The 27,441-nt window shown below is 36.4% G+C and overlaps 1 protein-coding gene across 9 annotated transcripts in view; it reads left to right on the forward strand.

Moving 5' to 3' along the window:
* Window positions 1-27,441, forward strand: part of LEPR (leptin receptor) — a 100,542-nt gene that overhangs the window by 35,232 nt on the left and 37,869 nt on the right. For 8 of the 9 annotated variants that reach the window (XM_060023335.1, XM_060023367.1, XM_060023353.1 and 5 more), the window contains 6 exons: window positions 12,475-12,683; window positions 16,831-16,976; window positions 18,795-18,939; window positions 23,287-23,577; window positions 23,737-23,854; window positions 26,375-26,574. In XM_060023335.1, coding sequence (XP_059879318.1) covers window positions 12,475-12,683; window positions 16,831-16,976; window positions 18,795-18,939; window positions 23,287-23,577; window positions 23,737-23,854; window positions 26,375-26,574 — 1,109 coding nt within the window. Of the gene's footprint in view, window positions 1-12,474; window positions 12,684-16,830; window positions 16,977-18,794; window positions 18,940-23,286; window positions 23,578-23,736; window positions 23,855-26,374; window positions 26,575-27,441 lie in introns of those variants that run through there. The other variant, XM_060023393.1, reaches the window with a different exon arrangement.

Raw genomic sequence — 27,441 nt, forward strand, 5'->3', positions numbered from 1 at the left:
CTGCTAGCCCCTGCTGCTTTAATGAGTGCAGTTCTCATTAGGGCCAGTGTCTTGAATGGGAGTATCCGATTGGTGAGAATGTGCCGTAGCTGCTAGTGTTTCAGCCTAACAGAAGAGTAGATTTCCCAGGCAGATGCTGGGCAGCCAGGTGGATAAATGTTCACAACAGAATGACTGGGCTATAAATCTCTAGAGGCCCAAGAAGCCTGCTGAAGTAGTAAAGTGAGAAGGTAGAGGAGTAATGGGCAAATGCACAGCCAAAGGTGAACATGTAAAGGATGGGAAAGAATGAGCTCGTTTCTAGTCTATAGAAAATGACCCAGCAGGGAGAGAAAAATTGAAGATGTGGTAGAAGGGGACCCATTGAAGATACATGACAGAGGGTGAATGGTTCAATAGGCAAGTTCCAGAAAAAGAGCACAGATGAAGGGTTGGTCTTAAAACGTATTGAGATAAGAAAGGAAGCACTGTGGTGGATGAGGATATATTTGACGTCTGGGCAGAAAGTTTCCTGCTTTATTAACCAAGACAGATTTCAGCTCAGAGAAAAGAATTCCTTTGCGATGTAGTACATTTTTGTGATGACCTGAATACTTTGGTTAAAAGTATTTGGTTAAAATCTCACTAGGTGCCTATTCAAGAGAATTTCAAATATTGTCAGTGGGCTAGGGTAATGTGCTCAGTTTTAAAGCTCTGTGACTATGTGTAAGGATTTATATTTTATAATTTTTATAATGTATAGGCCATAGTTATGTCTGAGGTCTGCATTTTCTGAAAAAGATATTATATATGAATATGCCAGAACATTACAAAATTGCCTAGTAAGTTAACTACAGCTGCGAATTTGAACTTCAGTCAGCTAAGTAGTCATTGGTCTGTTCATCTAAATGGTAAGACCCAGAAAAATGAGAAAATTATGATAAACTAAATAGATTTTTCAACTTGCTCATATGATGAACTTAGTAGATTCTTCTGACCTGCTTTTATTTGAACTTAGGTTTCTGAAAAATATTAATACAGGAAAACCTAATTGCATGCAATTTGAGAAGCATTTTCTTTTCTTTTCTTTTTTTCTTGCCACTTTAATTGTTCTCTCCATTGTATGATTTGGTTAGTTTTGCCAATTGTCACATACTATTTCCACCTTGAATTCTATTTTTGTGTGCATCTTTGGGCAATATATCTCCAAAAATTTAAATAAGACTCTTCAGATCAGGAGGAAGAGCTGGCCCATATAACAAATGAAACCTCGGTGGAAGAGGAAATCCATAAGGATGGTTACTATAGAAAAGTTTTCATCAAAATCACCTCCCCAAGACATTAGAGAATTCATGAGAGAAGTCTTTCAAATGCTTCCATGTGTAAATAAGTATGTATTTAAAAGGAACTAAAACCTAATGTTTATAAGGGACCTAAAGCCCTATAAATATGTCCCTTAAGGGGAAGCATTGTTTAAGGTCAGATATTAATGTTTGTCCGAGAAACTGAAGGAGAGATACCGTACAAATGTGTTATTTTTGAATTTTCTCTTAGACCTAGGAAGGAAATCCTCTTCTTCCTTTGTGAGGTGCCTATGTGTACATCAGACACTGAGCTGAGTGTAGGGAACAGTGTTAAACAGCTCAGACTCAACCCTTGCCTTCTTGGAGCTGATAGTAAAGACAAAGAACATAATAAAGTTTGAAAATGCTGTGATGTAATAAATATGGGGACTTTGAGAAACATATGCTAGAAGTATCTGCCTAGATTATAAGGGGGCAGAGAAGAATGAGCCAGAGAGAATGAAGAGCATTTGCAAAGGAACACAGTCACGTATAGACATTTGAGGACTTGAAAAGTTCTGTGTTTGGGAAGCTGGGGAATGAGGAGAAATCAAGGTCGATGAATAAGCAAGGGTTGTCCAGGGAGTTTGGACTTTTGTAACTGCTAATACCTAGTTTACTTTGTCTCTTCACTGTCACTCTTGTCAGCATTCTTGGTGATTTCAGCATCAATCTGGATGATCTTCAATTTCTTGAAAGCTTTACTTTTACTCTTCTCTTCTTCATCCAACCTAGCTTACCCATTCTCATGGATCTTGTCATTAGCTGATAAGCTTGCTCTTTCTCTAATCTCAGTTTCAAGGATCCCACTCTTTGATCATCTCTCCCCCTACCCATCATGTCATACCTAGTCCCTCTGTCACCTCAGCCTCAGGAGTAAATCTCCATGCCCCTTGGCTCTGCTCTCTGGGCCCTTGGTTCTGCCCTCTGATTCGCCTTCCATTTTTTTAATGAAAAGTTACACATCTCTGCAGCTGAGTAGTTTTCTCAGCATGCTTCCGGTTGGCACAATTTTGGGAATCCAGTGGCTTTGTTTCATTTTGTACTCCTTCAGTCTAAGCTAGCAGTGTTTCTGCTACTGTAATTCTCTCACAAGATCACACAGCCTCCTGGGAATCTTACTGGGGTTCACTCCATTAGATAAAAGCCCGCAGGTCTCTTAGAAATAAGCTCTTCTCTTTGCTTAGAAGCCATTTCAAACATCCTTAGCCATCTGGAGAGGCTGGGAATTTTACAACTTTCAAGTCCTACTTCCTTTGTTTAACAGCCCTTTTGTCAATGAATATCTCTCCTCTTGAAACAGTAAGGAACCAAGAGGCATTTTCAGCACTTGTTTGGAAGTCTCCTGAAATAAATCACCAGATCAGTAGGCATATTCTACACTGTCCACAGAACTGCCGATGTGTTACTTAGCTTTCGACCACTATGTAAGAAAGATTCTCTTTCCTCCAGTTTCCAATATCATGTTCCTCACTTCTTTTTGTGTCCTCGCTGGCAGTGTCCTCAAACTGTAGACTTCTACTGACAGTCTGTTCAAGGTGTTTTAGGCTTTCTCCATCATGCCTCTTCAAATACTTCCAGCCTGTGTCCATCACCTAGCTCCAAAGCCACACCCACATTTTTAGGTATTTGTTATGGCAGCATCCCACTTCCAGGTACCAATATCTTTCTTCCTTGGCTATCTATGCCATATGATAAATTACCCAAAATTTAGTGGCTTAAAACAACAGTTATTCATCATTTCACAGTTTCTGTGGGTCAGGAATCTAGGTGCAGCTTAGCTGGGACATCTGCCTTAAGGTCTTTCACAAGGTTGCATTGCAGATGTCAGGTAGGAGTGCAGTTATTTCAAGGTTCAACTTCAGGAGGATCTGTTTCCAAGCTCACTCCCTAGGCTTCCAAATTCCTCATGGGCCACTAGACAGAAAGCCTTAGTTCCTCCCAGGCTGTGACTGGAGGCCTTCTTCAGTTCTTTGTCCTGTGTATTCTCCATAGAGCATCTTACAACATGGCAGCTGGCTTCCCTTAGAGAGAGCCAGAGAGACCTGCTGATGACCTTGTTTTTGATTTTCACTGGGAAAGCAGGAGGTGGAGGGGGCGGGTTCAAGTTTTTGCTTTTCTCACCAAAATCTACCAGCCTGCTCATGTCAGTGCCTATGCAGTTTCCTTGTTTTCTTTAGTTGCTGATGAATTCTCTGGGTTCCAATATAAAATGAACCCTTTCTTCTGTGTTTTGAGTCCCATCCCCTGTTGTCACTCAAGGACTTTGTTCTGGCAATTATCCCCTCTCTCCTGCATCATCAAGTTTTCCTCTCAGCCGATACACATGCTGCAGTAACTCCCACTTAAAACATAGATTTCCTTGATCACACATTTCCATCAAGTCATCACCCCATTTCACTACTCCCTTTAAAGAAAACCAAGTTTTGAACTATGTGAATACATATCTTCAGAAGTTAATATAAAAAGTCAGCAAAAGTGACTTCTGGCCATGAGGGAATAATAAGTTCTAGGATTACTCTTCTGTCATAAACAACTAGAAAAGTCGATAAAAGTAGAAAACATCTATTTTCAGATATTGGACAAAGGCAGAAAAGAACGTGATTCCTGAGAGGAGGAAACAAAGTAAGTTCTATTTTACTCAGGTTTTCCGGGCTGGAGGCAATTTCCAGGACATGGCACAAGGCTGGGGAACTCAAGCAGAGCCCAGCAATATTGCTGAATTGAGGAGACAGAGAGAAGAGTTCAGAGGGTAAAAGGGGGCTTGATTCATAGGGCAGGGTACCTGAAGCAGGGAGGTACACAGGAGTTAGCACTGGGGTCCCCTTGATTCTTTGGCTGAATACCCGTCTGTCTATGATCTTGGGCAAGAAAACTTCTAGGAAGAGAACAACTACCAGGAGCTGTAATCTAAGCAATTCCCAGAGGTCACACAGGGCCAGGAATAATGAAAGTTTCCAACAGGGAGACTTGGAGAGACCTTGTTGAATATCACTGACATTCAGTAGAAACCCCATAATAGCCACACTTTAAAAGTGGGGCCAGATTAGCCCTACAGTCAAGGCTATTCTATACGCCCCCCAAAAAAGCTTAAAAGAAGCTTAAAAGGTTCACACTTAAGTCACCCAAGTAACTTAGCTGATTGCCAGAACAAAATCCAACATTCTTTAAGGCAAAACAACATAATCCAACACTCAATTGTAATATTCACAATGTCTGGCATCCAGTAAAAAATGGTACATATATGAAGGAAGAGGAAAATATAACCCCAAAAGAAAAAATAGACAATAGAAGCAGACCCAGAAATGGCAGAGATAATAGAATTAGCAGACAGTTAGTTTTAGCATGCTCCACATGCTCAAGGATATAAAGGAAAACATGAACATAATGAGGAGAGAAATTGACAATATAAAAAAGAACAACTAAAATTTTTAGAGAAGAAAGATGCATTATTTATAAACAAACGTGCTCAATGTTAATTGGGACATTTTAGGCATAGTGTTATTTAATTAAGAAACAGTGTGTGCAGGCCACAGTGCTAGTCTCTGTGAGAAGTACACTTTCCATTCTTTCTCTCTTACCTTTTTTCTTTCCTTCCCCCTCCTTTTTTCCTCCTCCCTCGCTCCCTCCCTTCCTTCCTTCCTTTCTTCCTTCCTATCAAGATGGACTCATGGATTATTATTTTATTTTGTGAGCTATATTTAGTTACTATCATTATTCATTTTATTGCTCACACTGTCCCATATTTGGCAGTGGGTGCTTATGTAAACTGGCCTCTGTGTCCTTTTGATGTGTTAGATCTTTTTTTTTTTTTTTAAATAGGACTCCTTACTTTCTAGCACTACAAGATGTTTCAGGTTGATTTTATACTTTTCCTGCTCTGACACTGGTATCAGCCATTTTTCCAAGGAGCCCTGATTCCTTTCTGTTGGAGAATGATGTTTACAAAGTGGTATCGGGGGGCTAGATGCTCACTGTTACTTGGGTGGTATTGTTTCTAGGCCCACTCAGCTACATAGTTATATGTATACATACACACAGTACACACATAATGTGTATATATAATACTCACAAGTCTATATTTTTATATCTCTCTGTATATACACATATTAAAAGCATATTAAAACCCAAAGAATGTTGGATTTTGTTCTGGCAATACTAATGTCTCTTGTTCTAGTTCAAAACCACAGGATCTATCCTAGCCTTTCTTTTCTTTCTTTTTTTTTTTGTAACTCCTTTTTCTAGCAGTGAGAAATCTTGCTTCCCTTTCCAACAATATATTACCTAGTTGCTCAGTCCTAGAATACACACAAAGTAGTTTTGGAATAGCTAAGCCATACCACCATAGAAAACAAATAGGGTAACTAGAGTGCAATGTTTGTTTAGACTCATTTTGCCTTTGCTAAAATTCTGTGTTCTGAAGTTAATTAGGATATCCCCTCCCCTTCTGCCTCAGGTGGTTGTATTGTTAACTTGATGTACATTTAGGTCTATTTGTTTTCGTTTGCATTCCTTTTTTATTTTCTTTCTTTTTTCTTCCTCCCTCTCATCCTTGTTGATTTTCCATTTGTTTGGTGATGTTGTACATCTGATGAGTACTTTGTGTTTTACAGAATGCTTCTTAAATTTGTCTCCTTGATGAAATACATCTAAGTCAACTTCTTACCTGGGCCTAATTCATGAGGTCTGGACAGGATTTGCATTTCTATCAATTTCCAGATGATGCTGATGTTACTGGCTTGGGGACCATACTTTGAGAACCGCTGGTCTATGACACTTATTAAAAACAGATTCCTTGGCCCCAGACCTACTGAATTCTCCATGGAGGGTCCAGGAATCTATTATGATGAGACTAGTCTGGGACACTAACCTGTTCTTTGAAATTACTTGGGATTGGTAAACTAGATTTTGGGGAGTAACATTTGTATAGGTTACCAGTCTGAGATTTAAAATGTGACTTGATTAAATTATACACAAAGCTAATGCTAAATTTTCCAATTCATGTTTATTGGTTTGCCCACTATGTTTTGCTCTCAGTTTATGTCACAATCAAGAACACTCATTTGGTGTTATTCCTATAATAATTTAGTATAGATCTTTGCTTAGAGAAACATTAATATATTCATAGAAAAATTTGAGGGGAACAAGTAATTTGATCAAAGGTCAGATGATAGAATGTGCTTTCTATAAACCATTTGTGGCTAAAAGATGAAATTTCAGTACTAATTATATATCTAATTTTTGAGTAGAAATATTGCCAAAATTGTGAAATTTGCAAAGAAGCCAAATTTAAAATTTATTTGACCATTTTTTTCACTATTTTCACTTGCAAGTAAAGTTTACTCACATATAGAGAAATTAAATAAATAGTGACACTGAATTTGTGTGTGTGTGTGTTGGCAATGCATAAAATATTTTGCTGCATAAACATTTTTCAAGAATTTCAGAAATTCTTAAGTTTTGGTTATTTTAAGCCAGTGTATCTCTTTCTTATTTTAAAAATTTGATCACCATTTTAACTTATACTACTTTAAAATTTTGATGGTTTAAAAATAGCATTATCAAAATTTTAAAGTATCATTTGATGTTCATGAATACTTAAAACTTTTTTTTTTTTTGCGGTACATGGGCCTCTCACTGTTGTGGCCTCTCCCGTTGCGGAGCACAGGCTCTGGATGCGCAGGCTCAGCGGCCATGGCTCACGGGGCCCAGCCGCTCCACGGCATGTGGGATCTTACCGGACCGGGGCATGAACCCGTGTCCCCTGCATTGGCAGGTGGACTCTCAACCACTGCACCACCAGGGAAGCCCCTGATGTTCATAAATACTTAAAACTTTAAAAAATCTTTTGGAAGGTAATAGAAGTTCTTATGCTGACTTTGGCAAGTAACAAGGCTGGTGTATTACAGGTTTCACACAAACTTGGAAAAACTTCTGCTGTCATGAGAAATATCTGATGTTTTCCTCAAGGAAAAAATAATTTGAAATAATTCTGTAATTCTCTAATATTCTGATTTATAGAAATATTAACATAATTCAGATTATAATTATTCTTTAGTTGTGGCCATTAAAGTTTTTATCAATCCCCTAAATAAAATGACAATGGTAAAAGTGAAAGTTATCTTGTAATGATAAGACAGCTTGTAATGATAAGACAGCTTGGGTGTGATGAAACAAGCACTGAACGTGGAAGTATGAGACTTAAGATGAATTCCAGGTCTACGTTCTCTTTGAGCTCAGTTTTTTACTTGTAAAGTAGGTGTTATTAGTTCCCTCATAAGGGAACTAATAAGGTGGCTTGAAAAATTGAATTAGTGATCCTCAAGGTGTTTCGTGTACATTGCAAATATGTTATATAATGAAATTTGATGATATATTTAATGTGGTTTCCTTATTTTTGTGTCTTTTGCCCATCAAATACCCACCTGTAGGGAGTACAAAATGTTTTTGGCCTATAGCTGGGATTAAAAATTTTTTTCTTAAAAGTCTAGAGAGTAAATATTTTAGACTTTGCCCACCATACTGTCTCTATCACAACCTTGTAGTCACAATTAATATGTAAATGAATGAGCACGACTGTGTTTATGGACGCTGAAATTTGAATTTCATATAATTTATGTGAATCATGGTATATTCTTCCTCTTTTCTTTGTATTGTTTTAAACCATTGGTTAATGTAAGAAGTCCTTCTAAAAATGGGTGTTATTTGGGCTGCAGGTTTCTCACCCCTGTTTAGAGCATTTGAAAACTAGGTTTAGGTTCATTCTTAGACTTTCATGATGGGGTTATCTGTTGGAGTGGTTTGGGAAATTACTGAATGGAGTTTGTTTTTTTTTAAAAAAACACAAATTATGAAATACTACAATATATGTTGTATATATACATACTATATAATATATAATCATTGTATATAGTCATTATTATGAATATATATATTTGCATATATTTAAATTGTAAAGAAAATGAAAATAGATTGATTAAATAGAACACAACAGTGAAGTGGTAGAGAAACCACAGAGTTAATTTCATTGGTAATCAGCCGTATTCTACAAATGTCCACTGTATTTAGAAAAAGATGGCATTGGTGAGACCGTGTAAAGTAAGACAGTGTGATTCTAACTTTTCTTTTTGTTTTAAAAAAGAAAAATATCACCAGAATTTCCTATCCTTTAAAAAATATTACTGAAGTGTATGTGTCTTGTTTTCTGTTCAGTTCTATTTGTGGCTTAAAATTTGGGAGTTCTTCAGTCAAAGCATAATACAAGCTGCAAGCATATTTCTGACATAAATAACCACAATTCATTTAATTTGTTCCATACTCTTCTGATAAAAGCTTTTATTTTAATATTTGAAAAACACATAAAAGCCATGGTGTGATATTTTTAAAAATAACATTTCATTGGATTTGTTTAAAGATTTAGATAAAGTTGAAAGTGCTAAGTCATTCCACCTCCAATTCAAAATGGAATTTCATGGGTGTATAGCCCTTTAAAGTTTTTAAAAATACTTTTATGGGGCTTCCCTGGTGGTGCAGTGGTTTAGAGTCCACCTGCCGATGCGGGGGAAGCAGGTTCATGCCCGGGTCTGGGAGGATCCCACGTGCCGCCGAGAGGCTGGGCCCGTGGGCCATGGCCGCTGAGCCTGCGCGTCCGGAGCCTGTGCTCCGCAAAGGGAGAGGCCACAACAGTGAGAGGCCCGCGTACTGCAAAAAAAAAAAAAAACTTTTATGTAATTGTCTTTTATATTCACAAAAACTTAATAAAGACAGATGGTTCAGGCATTTTCTCTGTTTTACTGTTTAAGGAGACCAAGGCTCACAAAGATGAACTTACTTGTCTATGGTCTTATGGTTCATAAGCAAACAGAAAAACCTGATTTAGGTCTCAATGTTAATTTAGTGTGCTTCTTACAATAACAGTATCCCTTCCACAGTGCCCAGGATATTGCTTTGCACATTAAAATGTCTTGTAAATGTTGTTTCCTGATTGATGTTTTTTCTTTAGGACTAAAGGAATACTAAAGTCTAGCTCAGGAAACTTGAAAACATCTATCATAATTCAAAACACTTAATAATTCGTGGGGTGTGTTTGGAAAGGTTAGGGTCCGTTTCTCTCATGTGTTTATATCTGAATCCTCATGTATAGGCTAGTTAGCACAGTTTCTAAAGCAACACTTTCTCCACGTTGAATTTTTAGTTAGTATATTTATCTCTTACAGCTTTTTCCTCCAAAAGGACTGAGGTCTTTTCTGAAGGCAGTGATCATGCCTAAATATTAATACTCTCTCCCTGTCCCCAGGTTCTTTAAAAAGCGTGCAGTGGCTTGGATACGAGGCAGCAGGTGTTTATGGACAGAATGGGGGTAGCTCAAGCAAGACAGGGAATATGAGGCATGGATACTCCCCGCCCCTGCCATGAACTTCCACCCTAAAGACTTCTCGTTTATACCAAGGCTTAGACTCTCCATGGGATGAGGCAGATTAAAAAAACAAACATGAAAAAATCAGAAATAACAACTGTCTGTGTCTTGGTTGCAGGCTGTTATTCTCTATGCCTTGAGTTGGGTAACCCTATAAGATAATTACAGTTATTTTTTAAAGTTAACCCATTCATTTGTAGGTTTACAGTGATAGGCAAAGTATTGCTTAAAAACTTTTCCCTAGATTTCCTTTTTTTTGTAAACAGCTTTTTTGCCATATAAGAATATAAAATAAACTGTACATATTTAGTGTAGACTTATAAGTTTTGATATATGAAACCACTCATAAAGTCTTCACCATAATAAAGAAAACGAATCTATTGTCAATCACAAAATTTCTTCTTGCCCCTTTGTAATCCCACCCTCTACTCCTACCTGTGGTACCCTACCACCAGCCCCACCTCCCATCCTCCACTGTCCCCAGACAATGACTGATCTGACCCTTTCTGTAACCAAAGGTTTCTTTGCATTTTCTAGAATTTTATATAAATGCATTCCTACAGAACTTTTGTCTTGCTTTCACATGGCATGATTATTTTGAGATTCATTAATGCTGTGTGAATCTACTGGCAGTCCATTCCTTTTCAGTGCTGAGTAGCATTCCATTATATGAATATACCACAGTTTGTTTGTCTACTCACCTATTGATTGATAAATGAGTTGTTTACAGGTTTTGGCTCTTACAAAGAAAGCTGCTACAATTCTCTGTACTTGTTTGTGTACATATCTCTGTAAGGATATATGCTTTTACTTCTCCTGGATGAATACCTGGGAATGGAATATGTAAATTATATAGTAGGTGTATGTTTAACAACTTAAGAAATTGCAAAACTGTTTTCCAAAGTTGTATCATTTTACATTCCTACCAGCAGTGTATTAGAGTTCCAGTTCCTGCATACCTCTTCAATATGTGATATGATGAATCTTTTCAATTTTGACCATTCTAATATGTGGATAGTAGTATTGGGGTTTTAATTTGCATTTCCTGAATAACTAGTGATTTGGGGCTTCTTTTCACATGTTTCTTTTCATTCTATGTATTCTGTGGAGAAGTGACTATTGACATTTTGGCCTATTTTTAATTGGATTTTTTAATATTATTATTGAGTTATGAAAGTTCTTTATATCTTCTGGATTCAAGTCCTTTATTAGAGAGATGACTGGCAAATGTATTCTCTCAGTCTGTGACTTGTCTTTTGTTATTTTTTATCTTTCACAGTGTCTTTTGAAGAACAGAAGTTTTCAATCTTGATAGAAGTCCAATTATCAATTTGTTCTTTTTCTTTTTTAACATCTTTATTGGAGTATAATTGCTTTACAGTGGTGTGTTAGTTTCTACTTTGTAACAATATCAATTTGTTCTTTTATGGATCATGCTTTTGTGTTTCATCTAAGAAATTCTTATCCAAACCAAGGCCACAAAAATTTTTTCCCTTATTTTCTTCTAAAAGATTCATAGCTTTAGACTTGACATTTGGATTGATGATCCATTTTGAATTAATTTTTAGGTCTGATGGGGGGTATGGATTAAAGTTGCTTTTTGGGGTGGGGAGCATGTAGATATCCCACTGTTCCAGCACAATTTATTGAAAAGATTACTTTTTCTCCACAGAACTGCTTGTACCTTTGTAGAAAATTGATTGTACATATAGGTGCTGGTGCCTCTTCTGTTCCATTAATCTATTTTCCTATCTTTACACTCATACTCCAATGGCTGATTATCGTAGCTTATTAGCTGTAACTTCTTGTTTTATGACTTTAGTGGTGGCTTTAGGATTTAGAATATAGGTCTTTGACTTATTATAGTCGAACTGATATTATACCTCTAGCTGCTATGACACCACTTTGTGTATAGTAGAAGAACATTACAACTGTGTACTTACAGATCTCCCCCTTCCCCAAGTTTGGTACTAATGTCATACAGTTTACTTCTACCTATGTTATAAACCCAACACTACACGGTTATTATTTTTGCTTTAATCAGTCAATAAAGATCTACCCTTTTAGTTAAATTTCATTTCTTTGTGTGGAACCAGACTTCTATCTACTATCATTTTCTTTTTGCCTGAAGGACTTCCTTTAGCATTTTTTATAATGCAGGTCTGATGATAATGAGTTATTTCCATTTTGGCGTGTCTGAAAAAGCCTTTATTGCATGTTTATTTTGAAAGATATTTTTACTGCATATAGGGTTTAGGATCACAATTTTTCTTTCCTTTCAGTACTTCACTGTCTTCTTGTTTATATTATTTTTTCTTTTTTTTTCTTTTTTTTTTTTTTTGCGGTACGTGGGCCTCTCAACTGTTGTGGCCTCTCCCGCTGCGGAGCACAGGCTCCGGACGCGCAGGCCCAGAGGCCATGGCTCACGGGCCCAGCCGCTCTGCGGGATGTGGGATCCTCCCAGACCGGGGCACAAACCCGTGTCCCCTGCATCGGCAGGCGGACTCTCAACCACTGCGCCGCCAGGGAAGCCCATTGTTTATATTATTTCTGATAGCTAACCTGCTTTAACCCTTGTCTTTGTATCCTTGTTATAATGTATCTTTTTTCCCCAGATGCTCTTTAAGCTGAGTGTGCAGAATAGCTGCCCTCAATTTGGATATTGTGTCCTACATTTTAAATATATCCAGTGCTTTCACATCTGTGTTAATATTTAGCTCTTCTTTTTCCATATAGGCTTGAAGTATTAGAAGAGTCACCTCTGCTCCCTCAGAAAAGCAGTTTTCAGATTGTTCAGTGCAACTGCAGTGTTCATGAATGTTGTGAATGTCATGTGCCTGTGCCAACAGTCAAAATCAATTACACCCTTCTTATGTATTTGAAAATCACATCTGGTGGAGTAATTTTTCACTCACCTCCAATGTCAGTTCAGCCCATTAATGTTGGTAAGTTGTGCATAAAAAAGATAATAGATATCAACATCAGTCATACAAACAGGTTGAAGATTGCTTACAAAATTTTTCACTAGCTTATCTTGCTTTGACCAACACTCTAAAGATGGTAAGTGTAGTTCTAGGGAGTATTAAAAGCAGCTTCTGGAATGATTTAACAGCAGTATAGATATCTCTGCAATTGTAACTTAAATTCTTTTTGAAAACAGTTTGATTTCTTTAAATCCTGGATCCATCTAATGGATATTTATTGCTTGGTTATTACTTTTTCACATCTTGGATAACTATTTCTGAAAATAATTGAAAGCTTGTTATTATCTGAATTTATGCCTTCAGTAAGCATTTCTTAGAGGCTCATGTGTGTCAGCCACTGACCTAGGAGCTGGGGAAACAATGGTGAATGCCTCACAGAACAGGGGCAGACGGCAGAGAGAAACAGTAAAAACATAAATAATTTGCTGTACAAATCTGACCTTAAGAAAAACTCAAATAATAGGCAAAGGCCCATATTTTCAGTGCAAAGATTCTCTAAATTTATTTGGTCAACTGGAATGTATAATTACATATATTCAGTGTATTCAGTTATTCAGTGTGAATAATATAGACAAATGTTAACAAACTATTTAATTTATTAACTCAGTTTTGTATGTGTATGTTAAATTATATATTACATATGATACATAATTTAATGGTGTTACTATTTTACATTTACATTTCCTGAAACGATTGTATACAAACTCTTTTTTTTTTTTGCGTTACACGGGCCTCTCACTGTTGTGGCCTCTCCCGTTGCGGAGCACAGGCTCCAGACACGCTGGCTCAGCGGCCATGGCTCACGGGCCCAGCCGCTCCGCGGCACATGGGATCCTCCCGGACCAGGGCACGAACCCGTGTCCCCTGCATCGGCAGGCGGACTCTCAACCACTGCGCCACCAGGGAAGCCCTTAAATTCTTGTTATTGTAATATTATAGACCTGTATACAAACTCTTTATATGCATCTCTGCATCATTGATTTTGACATCACTAGAGCCACTTTTCCAAGTATCTGACACACTTTCCCACACAGCTTTACCTTCACTTCTAAGTTACTGAGGAAATAGCACTTTTTGAATCTGCATATGACATCATATTTAACATTAGGACTTTAAAATAACTTGTCCTCTAGGGATATATTTGTGATCTCCACAATGTAATTACAATTATATCCAAGGAATTCAGTCATGACGTTATACCACAGGGAAAAATACAAAATCTATAAAGTATCATCATTTTCTCTTTTTAAAACCAGTTCTATCAGGTGATTTTTAGAAATATTTAGAGCCAGCATTGAATTAAATTGTTTTTAAAAGTAAAGTAGTTAAGAGAAGTTGCTGCGATAGACTTTATAAGAACCTTAAAAATGATTTTGTCTTATTTCGATAATTTTGGGGAAAATATCTTTCCTTGTATTGGGATATAAGTGATAATATTTTTTAAAGTGCTATGAAAGAAATAAGAGAAGTTGTGTGATGGAGAATGTCAGGTGTAGGGGCTATTATCTCAGTTATAGATGTCCTCTTTTAGAAGATAGCATTTAAGCTGAAAGAAAAGAGATAGCCATGCGAAAACAAAAGGTGCTCCAAGCAGGAAGAATAGCACTCATAAAATTCCTGGGATGGAATGAGCTTGGAAGTTGGAAGAACCAAATACAAGACTCTTTTGCATGGAATGAATGAAGTAGGAGAATATTTAGAGATGTGGTTAGAGAGTCATCTGGGTCCAGGTCATACCATAAACCAGGGTTACAACTTTTGGATTTTATTCTAATTGCAGTGGAGGCATTTGAACCAGGAGAGTGATATGATCAAGGGTGTGTGTGAGTGTGTGTGTGCATGTGTGCGTGTGTAAGCATGCATATGTTTAAAATTTATGCTGCATGTGAAGAAGGAAATTGATGAGGAAGGAAGGAAAGATAGTTGCAAGAGTAGAAGCAGAGGAATCAGATAGGAAGCTGTTGGAATTGTCCCATTGGCTTAGGGTTGTTGCAGTGGAGAAGTAAAGAAATGATCAGGCTTGGGATCTATTTAGGAGATGGTGCTGACTGAACGTTCTAGTGGATTGGGTATGGAGTGTGAAGGACAGAGAGGAATCAAGGATAATAGTTAGGCTTGGACCTGGGTGGTACCAGAATAGTGGTACCAGATGCTGAGATGGGGATATTAGAGAGGATTAGGTGTGTGACATATTATGGTTGAGATGCTTATTAGAAACCGAAGAGATGTTGAGTATGTAGTTGGATATATGAGCCTGGAGTTCAGGGGAGATATATATTTGGGAGTCTGTAGCATACAGATGTTTATGGGATTGTATGAGATCACATATTTAGAGTTCAGTGAGAGAAAGACTGAGGGATGATCAGAGAGAAAAGAGGAGTAAAGGAGGGTGGTGGCCTGGAAGCCAAGTGAAAAAAGTATTTCAGCTACTCACGGAACAAGCAGTAGGAATACTGCTGAGAGATGGAGTAAAATGAATCAGACAGTTGACATTGGATTTGGCAAAGTGTAGTGACCTTGGTAAGAGTAGTTTCAGTGGACTAGTGAGAAGAAAGACCTGATCAGAATAGGTTGCTCAGGAAAATGGGATGCAAAGTGGAGAAAGTGAGTATGCCAGCTCTTTGGAGGAATTTTCCTCTGAAAGAAGCAGGTAGATGAGGTCTGGGACTGAGTACATAGGGGGTCCAGGGAAAGATTTATTTTTAGATTTCTAATATGAAGACATATATGTATGCAAATAGGAAGTGTAAAATAGTTTATAATTTTGTGATTTCATGTCTGTTTGGTGTCTTTGTTTTCTGTCTTATTGGTCACGAGAACTCAGTGAATTTCACCTGTTGTTTCTGGACTTTACGGTTTAGATATACCTGCTTTAAAGTAACTAAAATTTGTAATATGTCACAGAAAGTAAAAACTTCATTAATTTTGACTCAAGGAAAGAAAAAAAACTATGACTAAATTCATGAAAATATGGAATGTGTAAAGAATGTGGCATTTTTTTTCTTGAAAATAAAAGTCAGTAAATATTCCAATGTAATGGTGATTTCTGTGTTCATGAATAATTCCTGTTAATCACAAAAATCTTGAAAGCATAGAGATGCACAAAGAAGAAAAATTATTTTATTCATTTATTATCTACTATTTTGGCATTTATTTCTATTTTACAAATATCCTTTAATGTGTAAATTTTAATAAATCAGGAATCCAACTATAGATGTTGTTTAATAAACTTTTAAAACTAACAGTATTAAACATTTTCAATATTATTCTCTAATATGATTTTTAAAGGCTGTATAGATTTCCCTTAAAGGGATGAATCATTATTTATTCAATCAATCCTTTATTGTAAGATGTTTGCTTTGTTTCTACAAATGATTTAAAGGTTATATTCTATGTTTAAAGCCACACACACACAAATCTCCATGTATTAATATACACAAATGCATAGGTGTACATAAAAACACATATACACATGAACTCAGAAATTATAAACTGAGTTAAATACCCCATTAGGATAAGAAACTCCATCCCCATTTCTGGTGACAAGCCAGGGCCTGCTAATGCTGTGTTTACTGCGTGTAAACTGTGCATGGTTTGGGCTATTTGAATGGGTATATCTGGATTTGTTGTATTTTAAAAGTAATAAATATACTGAATTTGCATGCATATTTACATGAATTTGCATGAATATGTGCATTGATTTTTGCATGCAAAATTTATATGCATTTTCCAAATAGTGCTCTGTAATATACTTTTCCACTTGTCATTTGCTAAAACAGTGGGTTTTGTCAGGGGAGGATTCAAATAAGCATAGCAAAAGCTAGGTTAAATAAAGTAAGGCAGGCTTTTTTGCAGCAGGAATTCACATTTATCAAATAACATCATTTACTGATTTATAGTTTTTACCATGTAGGGAAAAGGAAATGAAGATACATGGATTGCTATAGTAAGGTACAGGAGTAGAACCAATATTTTGGTTCTGTAAGTAGCCTTTGAATAAAGACACTTTAGTTGAAAGAATAGGATATGCTAAAAACTCATTTTGACTTCACTTTATGATTATCATGAAAATGACATGACTTAAAAGTGTTCTTTTTTTTTTCTTAAGTGAAGCCTGATCCACCATTAGGTTTGTGTATGAAAATCACAGATACTGGTAATTTAAAGATTTCTTGGTCCAGCCCAACCTTGGTACCATTTCAACTTCAATATCAAGTGAAATATTCAGAGAATTCTACAAAAAATATGAGAAAAGTAAGTATATTTTAGTAAATAAAATGAAAAGTTGAGAAGCAATTAAGGAAAGATGAGATCCCCTTCAAATCCCATACAGAACACCTCTGCATACCAAATGTGCATACTGCTTCTGGAGCAGAATCAGTCATAATTTAATGTCATACCATTGGCTTTCATTCAGGAGCAGCGTAAGAAATGAGCATATATACAGCATTTCTGCATCTTCCATAAAATGATTTTAGAAAAATTGTTTGATGTTACTCAATATGTCTTACATGTAGATCCATGTTATATTTTGAGGAGCATGACAAATTCCTCCCAGAATTTACTGCGAGGAAAAGTTTCTTTTCCAAAAGTTTATGTATATTAGATTAATTCTCTGTCTCTCTCTCTCTTTCTCTTCTTCACACCCTTCCTCTCACTCTCCTTCTCCCTCTCCCTCTCATTAACACCACACACACACACCACACACACACACACACACACACACACGCACAACTAATGGCTACAAGAAGTCCAGATACAGAATTACTGAATTCATAACTATAATATTTTCACCTAAAGACCTTCTCTGGTTTCTGATTTTATATGTCATCCTTATTTTTTCTTATTGCTCAATATATTTGTTTACATGCAGTACAAACATGTATAGTGTGTCAAATCCTTTTTTCGTTCTTTCAGTAAGTATTGAGCGCCTACTACGTGCCAAGAACTCAGGATCCATTGTGTAGTAGAACAGGATGAGGGGAGCTTGGGAATGCTAGCGGGAGAGGGTGGGTTGAAATATTAAATGGAGGTAGGGGAAGCTCTCCTTGAGAAGGTGATATTTGAACAGGGATTTGAAGGAAGTGGTGATGTAGATATCTGGGAGAATTGGAGTCTAAATAGGGAAAATAGCAATTCAGAGGCCCTAAGCTGGATGAGAAGCTGGAGGCCAGGGTGGTGAGTGAGGGCAATAGTATTAGTGGATGGTCAAAGAGGGGGAGCGGAGGAGGAGGTCATAAAGAGCCTTGTGGGCCATGCAAAGACTTCGGCACTATAATTTGTGAAACTAATTGTTATCTAATTTAGAGGTAAAGACCTGTCTTTTTAGATCTGGGCTAATTTTTTAAGACTTTATATTCATAAAGAACAGAATGAGAATCCAGTGTCATGTATGGAAAAAGCAGTTGAGGCTTCTCTGGGCTTTAGCTTTCTCATCTGTAAAATGGAGATAATAGGATTTTAACTACAGGTGATCTGAAATTGTTTAATGCATTTCTGATGCTTTTCGCCATTTTTAGTCTGCGGTGCTCCACAGTCTTAATGAGCCAGGGAGTTCAATATCTCTGGAGTACATCATTGGTTGTTTCATGCAGTTAGGTCTCTTCAATATTTTGATTCACTATAGCTGATCATCAGCCTTGGGTCCTTAAAATTATTCATGCCCTCCTTCTGGGACACTTTGCTCTAGGAATGCTTATAGTTCTCTGTTCACCCCTGTGCGTCATCTTCTACCATGTGTGTTACAGATGTCAGCAGAGGCTTGAAGCTTCCCACTGACTTTAGCTGTATCTCTCAAATTCTGAGAGGTCAGCATTCGTTATCATTCAGTTAAATGCTGATTATCATTGTGATTTTTTTCCTTGGACTTACAGGCTATTTAAAATTTTATTGACTATTGTCAGTCAAACATTTGTTATTGGGTTATTGATCTCTTTTAAATTCCACTGTGGCCAGCTAACTACTCTGTAAGATTTTAATTCTGTGAGATTAGTTGAGACCTGCTTGTGATCAATTTTGGTGAAGGTTTCACACCGACCTGATGCTCTGATGTTTTCAAATAATATTTAACAGGCTGATGAGATTGTCTCAGCTACATCTCTGCTAGTAGACAGTGTGCTTCCTGGGTCTTCATATGAGGTTCAGGTGAGGAGCAAGAGACTGGATGGCCCAGGAATCTGGAGTGACTGGAGCACCCCCCTTACCTTTACCACACAAGGTAGGTTTTATAAGAGTCACTTCTACTGACAGGGGAATATGGTTCTTGAATTTGCCTTTGGCATATTATATGCATCTTAAATTTTGTGGCAGTAAACCTAAAGGAGGAACACCATATTAACTTTTAATTTAAATTTTGAACAATTTAAATTTTTAACCTGTTAATGAAAACTTGTGTGAGAGCTCCCACATTTATGTGCACCCATAGCAGTATCTTGCTGAATTACTCTTTCTTACCCAAAAGATAGAGTTAATATAATAGTTCCAAATTTACAAATTCAGAACACTACTTGTATTGACAGCTCCTGAATTTACACTTGAAAATCAGGTATATTTATTTGGCAGAGATTTTTAAGTATTAAAATTTTATTTGAGTATTACATATATAATTAAGCAATTCTTTTCACTCCAGATGCTTGCTTTTCAGAGTTTTTACTTTCAATTTTCTTCTCTTTTTTTTTTTTTTGTGGTACGCGGGCCTGTCACTGTTGTGGCCTCTCCCGTTGCGGAGCACAGGCTCCGGACGCACAGGCTCAGCGGCCATGGCTCACGGGCCCAGCCGCTCCGCGGCATGTGGGATCTTCCCGGACCGGGGCACGAACCCGTGTCCCCTGCATCGGCAGGCAGACTCTCACCACTGCGCCACTAAGAAAGTCCCAGTTTTCATATTTTTAAAGGTATCTTTAACATCAGAAAAACTGCAATTTATTCACAGCTCCCTCGTGGAGTTGAGGTGCAATATTTTACATAGAGGTCCAGGAGTCTAATGGTGCTAGCCCTGGCACAAACCAGGTTGTGACTATAGGAAGGCAGTTCATGGTCCTTTGACTAGTTGTCTGATGTGTCAAATGTGCAAAAATTATTCCCACTCAAACTCACTCAGGTTGATTATGGATATATGGAGATAGCAAGTACCATGTAAAACACTCAGCAGATATTCAACACGTTTAACTTGTGCAATATCCAACAATATTACCATTAACAGCTAGCCTTTTACTTATTCAACACAGGTGTGTCCCTCTAGTGACTGTAGACATCCCAAACAGAAAAACCGGAAAATAAGTGAGAAGTAAATCCAGACAGTGAGCAAATGGCTGCTCCAAACGGCAGAATTTGTTGATTTAGCAGTGAGCGTAAAGTTAAGCTTACTAATTTAACAAACTTGGATAGCTCCTATGCCACTAAGTGGTACCATGCGATTATTAAGGGAAAGACAGAAACTTGCCAAATAGAAAGTAGACTAGGACACCAAGAGTGGGGAGAAAATCTTATACATTTTAGTATCTCCCAAGCACATTTCTCTATCACAGTATTGTCTACTGTAATGATGTAATGCGTATTGAATCACAAATAAAAGGTAGAAGTAGATTGATAATTCCTTATTGATTAATAATAATAGTATTGACAATTATAGGGTGCCTCCTGTGTTTAGGCACTGTTCTAAGTGCTTTGCACGTACTATCATTTTATCCTTTCAACAACCCTGTGAGATAGGTACTGTTATTCCTGTTTCATAGACAAAGAAATTGAGAGTTAGATAGGGTTAAATAACTTGTAAAAGTTAATGCAGTTAGAAAGTAGCCTAATTCCAAAGTTCATGTTTGTAACCACTAGTAAAACAGTTAAGTGCATAAATGTATAATTATGCAAGATTTCTGGTGGCACTAAAAATTGATTCTTAGGGCTTCCCTGGTGGCGCAGTGGTTGAGAGTCCGCCTGCCGATGCAGGGGACACGGGTTCGTGCCCCGGTCCGGGAGGATCCCACATGCCACGGAGCTGCTGGGCCCGTGAGCCATGGCCGCAGGGCCTGTGCGTCCGGAGCCTGTGCTCCGCAGCGGGAGAGGCCACAACAGTGAGAGGCCCGCGTACCGCAAAAAAATAAATAAATAAAAAATAAAATTGATTCTTAAAGCTAGTAAGCAGTAAGCTTAATTACATAGAGCATTTTAGTGGAACACCTCATTTCCTTCATGATTCCTGGTAAATGAGGTTTTAGTGCTGCTTAGGTTTTTTAGGTTTAGGTTTGCTGAGTTACGTTGGCTGCAATGTCTGCACTTCACAGTGCTGACCACACTTGAGGTTTATTCCCTGAAAGGTGTGCAACAGCAAAGTATGTCTCCAAACTCGGGGACTTCCTGTTCTTGTGTAAAGGAATTTGAATCCTTGTCCTTTAAGTCTAGTTACCTAATATTATTAGATTCACCTCCATTGTTCACTAATTCACCTCCATTGTTCACTCATTGTTCACCTCCATTGTTCACTCCATTGTTCACTAATTAGATTCACCTCCATTGTACTGTAACGGCATCCACCAAACAGAAACATTCTGTAAGATTGAGGTGTTAATTTGTTTAGAATGAATTAGCACACCCACCTTATCATTTTCAAACAGTTTGGGTTTGTTTTTTTTAAAAAAAACAGAGGTTACTTGATGTATTACTGCAGACAGAATGCTAATTCTCAGTACCTTTGTAACTACTACTTTTTATTCATTAATATATTAAAAGTGAACCTACCAAGTTCACAGTTAATGAAGCATTGACTATTCCTAGTCAAGGAATTATTATGGATTCTTTTATTTATTTTTAAATGGGGTATGAATCCCTTTATTTTCTAATTTTGTAGGTCTTATGTCTTTTTTAAAAAAAATCAGTTTGTGTTTTTGGTTACCCGCCATGTGGGACCTTAGTTCCCCAACCAGGGATGGAACCCGCGCCCCCAGCATTGGAAATGTGGAGTCTTAACCACTGGACTGCCAGGGAAGTTGCATCTTATGGATTCTTTTAAAATGAATTGGATAGGTTCTTTCTCTATAGCTGTTGGGAGATCTTGGGCTTTTAGAGGAAAACTCAGGACCTTCCCAGAACTTATAAAGTACAAGAATATTGCAATTTACATACTAAAAACAACTTTAGAATTGCTGAATTCTTGTAGTACCTTTATTAACTGCATTCTTGTTGCTGTGAAAGAAGAGGAGAAACAGATATTAGATAATTTCTACACTTCCTGTGCAGCTCTTATACCAGGTTAAAGAAAATATTTTGTCCTTAAAGAAAGATAGGTAATCTTCTCCAAGAATTAAAAAAAAAAGCTATTTTCTGGAGCTATGATAACACATTTTAAAATAACTTATCTAAAATGTTTTGATCCATGATTTATGTTCTTTTGAGTAATTCACTAATATTTATCAATAGAATTTCCTTTTTTAATAAAATTTATTAATGTAGATCCTGTAAAGGTATTGATACTTGGTCATGAGAAGAAAATCATTATTGTTTCCTTATTTTACAATAAAGAAATAAATTTTTTCCTGTTTATGCTTGACTGTAGACATACAAGATGCCAATATCTTATATGGATTATAAATATAAAGGCATTGGAGTTTAGCATGCTATTACTGAAAAGAGAAAAATAATAAAAACTAGTCAAGGCTTTTTTGGACTTGTTTTGAGGGTAATCCAAATATGTATGAAAACAGATATTCATATTATATCAGCAGAAAATAGCTTACCTTAAATTGTACAACTGAAATACCCTGTCTTTGTAATACACTATGGCAGAAATAATTCCGTCCTATGTAAACATTCATTTATTTTTATTGTTTCTAATAAAACATAGAGACAAACTATGTTTCCAACAATAGGAGACTGAAAGAGTAGTATGGAATAGTGTATAGGCATTAAAAATGATATTTTAGAAAAATACGGATTCCCCTTGTCCTCAACCACAGGGTACTGGCACTAAATAACTTAAAATGATACGACAGAACAGTATTTACAGTTTTGCCTGCTTTGTTTACTGGTGCATCATTGATTTTACATTTCCTAACAAGTTTTCTTATTTAAAGCTTATTTCTCTTCCTGCTTACTTGAAATTTTCATGTATCCAAACGAGACAGTGGCTATCACCATTTATTCTTCAGGATTTTGTTTTGTAGGGATTTGACTTAAGAACTTGCGCTAAGGTTCACTGATTCTGAAAGCAGAGTCTGATGGAAGACATACCATTGTGGAATTAGACTACATTTCATTTTCATTAATTTCCTGCCTATCAGTTAGCAAGTGACAATTACTGTCTAAAACATATTTTATAATGCATAAGTCTCTGTGTTTAGAAAATACTGAGGACATTTATGGAGGCTCAAGTCACTTGGGAATGGGAGTACTTGGGACACTTACTAACTGTACACGAACAGGCAGCTACAGTTCTGCAGTCTCTCAGCGCACTCATTTTATTTTGGGCAGTATAATCCTGAATGCCTTGTGAATCTTTTTTACATGGTATCAATTGCTTACGTGATGTTTTCTGTCTTCATCTAACATCCTACCTTTGTTTTCCCCATTACAGATGTCATATACTTTCCACCTAAAATTCTGACAACCGTTGGGTCTAACGTTTCTTTTCACTGCATCTATAAAAATGAAAACAAGATAATTTCCTCAAAAAAGATTGTTTGGTGGATGAATTTAGCTGAGAAAATTCCCCAAAGCCAGTATGATGTTGTGGGTGACCATGTTAGCAAAGTTACTTTTCCTAATTTGAATGCAACCAAACCCCGAGGAAAGTTCACCTATGACGCAGTGTACTGCTGCAATGAGCATGAGTGCCACCATCGCTATGCTGAGTTATATGTGATTGGTAAGAATCCCGGGATTTTCTTCATTTTATTCCATGAGATACATTTTTATTATGGGCTCTATCTTAGAGTCCCATTGAAGATGTTAAGGAAATTTTATTTTCATTAAAAATGTTTTGGTGCTTTTGCTTTATAGTAATATTTTAATGTGTTTTAAATAGATGTCAATATCAATATATCATGTGAAACTGATGGGTACTTAACTAAAATGACTTGCAGATGGTCACCCAGTGCAATCCAATCACTTGTGGGAAGCACTTTGCAGTTGAGGTATCAGAGGTATGTATATTTTTGCTGTTTTATTTTTCTGTGGATATGGTGAGATAAACATCTCCTGTAGAATATCACCATAGCAGTAGTCTTGTAGATTTATTCCCAAAAGAGGAAGGTAGAATATTCTTAATTAGGAAATTTTTAGAGGGTTAAATAAATTGGTGATTCTTGAAAAAATTCACACACAAAAAGATTGTAATTTGTTTTTGCTTCAGATTATTTTTTTCTGATGATCAGTTAATTCTCCACAGTTGCATTTTAGTTAGTAAATGAAATCCAAAAAATTAATGTCTATACATTTTAATTTGACTTGGAGAATTGGCTAGAGGAGAATATCAAGGATTATAGAAGCCTTGTATCATTTGCTGAAGATTAATGTTTTAGAAAAAGGTTGGAGGTAGTGGTACAGATATTGTAAGAGATAATATGAATGGTCTTTAGAAATAGGTAAGATTATTATTATTTTTTAATTGAAATATAGTTGATTTACAATGTTCAGGTGTACAGCAAAGTGATTCAGTTATATATATATATATGTATATATATATGTATCTATTCTTTTTCAAATTCTTTTCATTATAGGTTATTATAAGATACTGAATATAATTCTCTGTGCTATATAGTAAATCCTTGTTGTTTATCTATTATATATATAATACTGGGTATCTGTTAATCCCAAACTCCTAAATTATCCCTCCCTCCCCGCCCTTTCCCCTTTGGTAACTATAACTTTGTTTACTTAATAAGGATTAAACAATTCTAGTAAAGAGTAATTTGCGTGGCTTTTTTTTTTTTTTACCATTCTCTGATTTGAAAAGAATTAAAGTCATCGTCTTCCTATAGTATTCTTCTCTCTACAGAGACCTTTATCTAAAATAATAACACTCTTGATTAGGACAATTTTTATAACATTCTTTAGTAGTTTTCAAGTGTGTGTACTACTCTTAAACACCCTGTCTCAGTTTGTACTGGGACTTTCAATTTGTATAGCTTGTGCTCATTTATTCTTAAAATCTAAAATTTCTGCTTGAAAAACAAATCCATTTCCTCAAATACTGTGTTCTGATTCCTATTGCTAATGCTCCCAGTCTATTCTTAAGTAATATTAGAAAAAAATGAGGCAATTTCTTTGTTTCTCACGTGGGAATCATAGCTGTCTTCATCTTACCTGATATGAGAACTTTAAAATCAATAGAATATTCATGGCATACCATTTTACTTTTGTAATCTGTCTTTACTTTCTTTCCATGGCATTTTCACATTAAAAATGGTGTTTGTGGACAACTATTCCATAAGCATTTGGACTCATTTATCTTCCTAATATTTATAGAAGAACCATGAAACTAGCTGAATATATGTGTTCAAGTTTTTTTAACCTCTCTAAGGCCTCAATTTCCTTGTCTGTAAAATGGAATGAATAATAGGACTTGCAGGGTTTCTGTGAGAATTAATGACATTTTATTTAATTATAGTTAAGTGATATGATTTCTGCTGGTAAACATTCAATAAATGGTTATATCTGTCGTGACGATAATGATGCTAACCTTTGGATTCCAAGTGGACTATTAGTGTGCTTCTGTACAAGGTCATGGTTCTTATTTTTTATGCACAGATGACTCTTCATCCCTCTTTCTCATTTAACCCCACCCACCACACTGATTCTCACACACACACACACACACACACACACACACATACACACAAACACTTGTAATTTTGAGGAAATAGGAAGAAAAAGGAGTCACAAAAAATGGAAAATGAAAGACAGAAAAATATAGATTTTTCATTTTCTTGTAACCTCCTTACTCCCATTCTTATGGAAACAGTAACTGCTACTTTAGCCACTTAAATACCATATTTAAAGCAAATAATGGCAGAAGGGCTATTGCAAAGAAGAGGAGAAATGCTTTGTATTCTCTGAGGTGGAGTGTTGATTGGGATGTAGTGATAAAAAAATATTTTCTTAATTTTCTTCTCTGAGAAAATAAGTGATATACCTGACTATATGATCCATATAGAAGTCAATAATTAATATTATTTTAATTATATTGCTTTGAGCTAGAAAAGATTAGGACAATGTCAAGTAAGCTACAATCTACTATCATTATGTTTTCAATTTGTTTTGTGGAATTTAAAGTGCAAGGAATTTATCTTCCTTTCCATATCAGGAATTCCCCATTACCACTTGTGATCTTTATTTTAAAAATTCGATCACTTCGGTATATTAGCGTAGCTTCCAAAGTGTTGTAAGTTCTATCTCCAATTGGATCTCTACCTCCCCGTTAGAACATTGCCATTTATTTCATTTGCGTACCCACTTACTGTCTAGTGATATATTTAAGAAGGGTTATTTTCTCTTTTCATGGAAAGATTGTGATATAGCTGAGAATTCAAAAATGCCTTTCTAATAAGAACAACTACTTTTAGATGGAGCAAAAACTGTCTATTTTAAACAACAAAGCAGAATTCTCAAATATTGCTTTCATCAGTGTTGTATATTTATTGATTGTTTTTGTATCTTTTAAGGAGCAGCCTTTACTGTTCTGATGTTCCATCTATCCATCCCATATCTGAACCCAAAGATTGCCACTTGCAGAGAGATGGTTTTTATGAATGCCTATTTCAGCCAATCTTTCTATTATCCGGCTATACAATGTGGATTAGAATTAATCACTCCTTGGGTTCACTGGACTCTCCACCAACATGTGTCATTCCTGACTCCGTGGGTATGTCAAAAACTATATGTATGTCTTCATTTTTATTAGCATATTTGGATTCAGGTTGGTTCAGGGTAACTGTTGAATTTTCTGATCACACTAGATTAAAAAATTTTTTTTCCTACTTACGGTGGAATTGAAAAGACAGTTAGCCTTAGAAAGTTTTATACTTTTGGCTTTATTTTAAATCAATAATAGGAAGATTTTCAGCATATAATTTGATGAATTATATTGATCACTGGGTATAAATTTAGTAGTAATATTATTCTAAATAATGCACTATTTTATGTTTTTTTCCCAATGTACTTATGAAAATATTTGATGCTTTTAATCTAAAAGTTTAATTTGGATATTCTGACGGCTTTTGTAATCTGAGTAGTCATAGCTCAAGGCTTTAATTTGTAAGGCTGGGTAGGAAGCAGAAGGATTCACAATAACTCAAGTGAAATAAAGAGAAAATAGACAAGGATGATGACATCCATTATAACATTTTAAACATTCTTTTAAAAGGATATTTTGATTTCAAAGGAATAAGAGACCCCTTGGAGATTTTGATATGTTACTCTAAGTATCACTGTGAAATCCTTTTTTTTTTTTCGGTACGCGGGCCTCTCACTGTTGTGGCCTCTCCCGTTGCGGAGCACAGGCTCCGGATGCGCAGGCTCAGCGGCCATGGCTCACTGGGCTCAGCTGCTCTGCAGCATGTGGGATCTTCCCAGACCGGGGCACGAACCCGTGTCCCCTGCATCGGCAGGCGGACTCTCAACCACTGCGCCACCAGGGAAGCCCCACTGTGAAATCTTTGGGAAATGATCCATTTATGATTTTGCAGCAAATGTAGAAGAGTATCTTTTGATGCTATATAATATTTTGTTG

The sequence above is a fragment of the Delphinus delphis genome, chromosome 1, assembly GCF_949987515.2.
Source record: "Delphinus delphis chromosome 1, mDelDel1.2, whole genome shotgun sequence".
NCBI classification, from domain to species: Eukaryota; Metazoa; Chordata; class Mammalia; order Artiodactyla; family Delphinidae; genus Delphinus; species Delphinus delphis.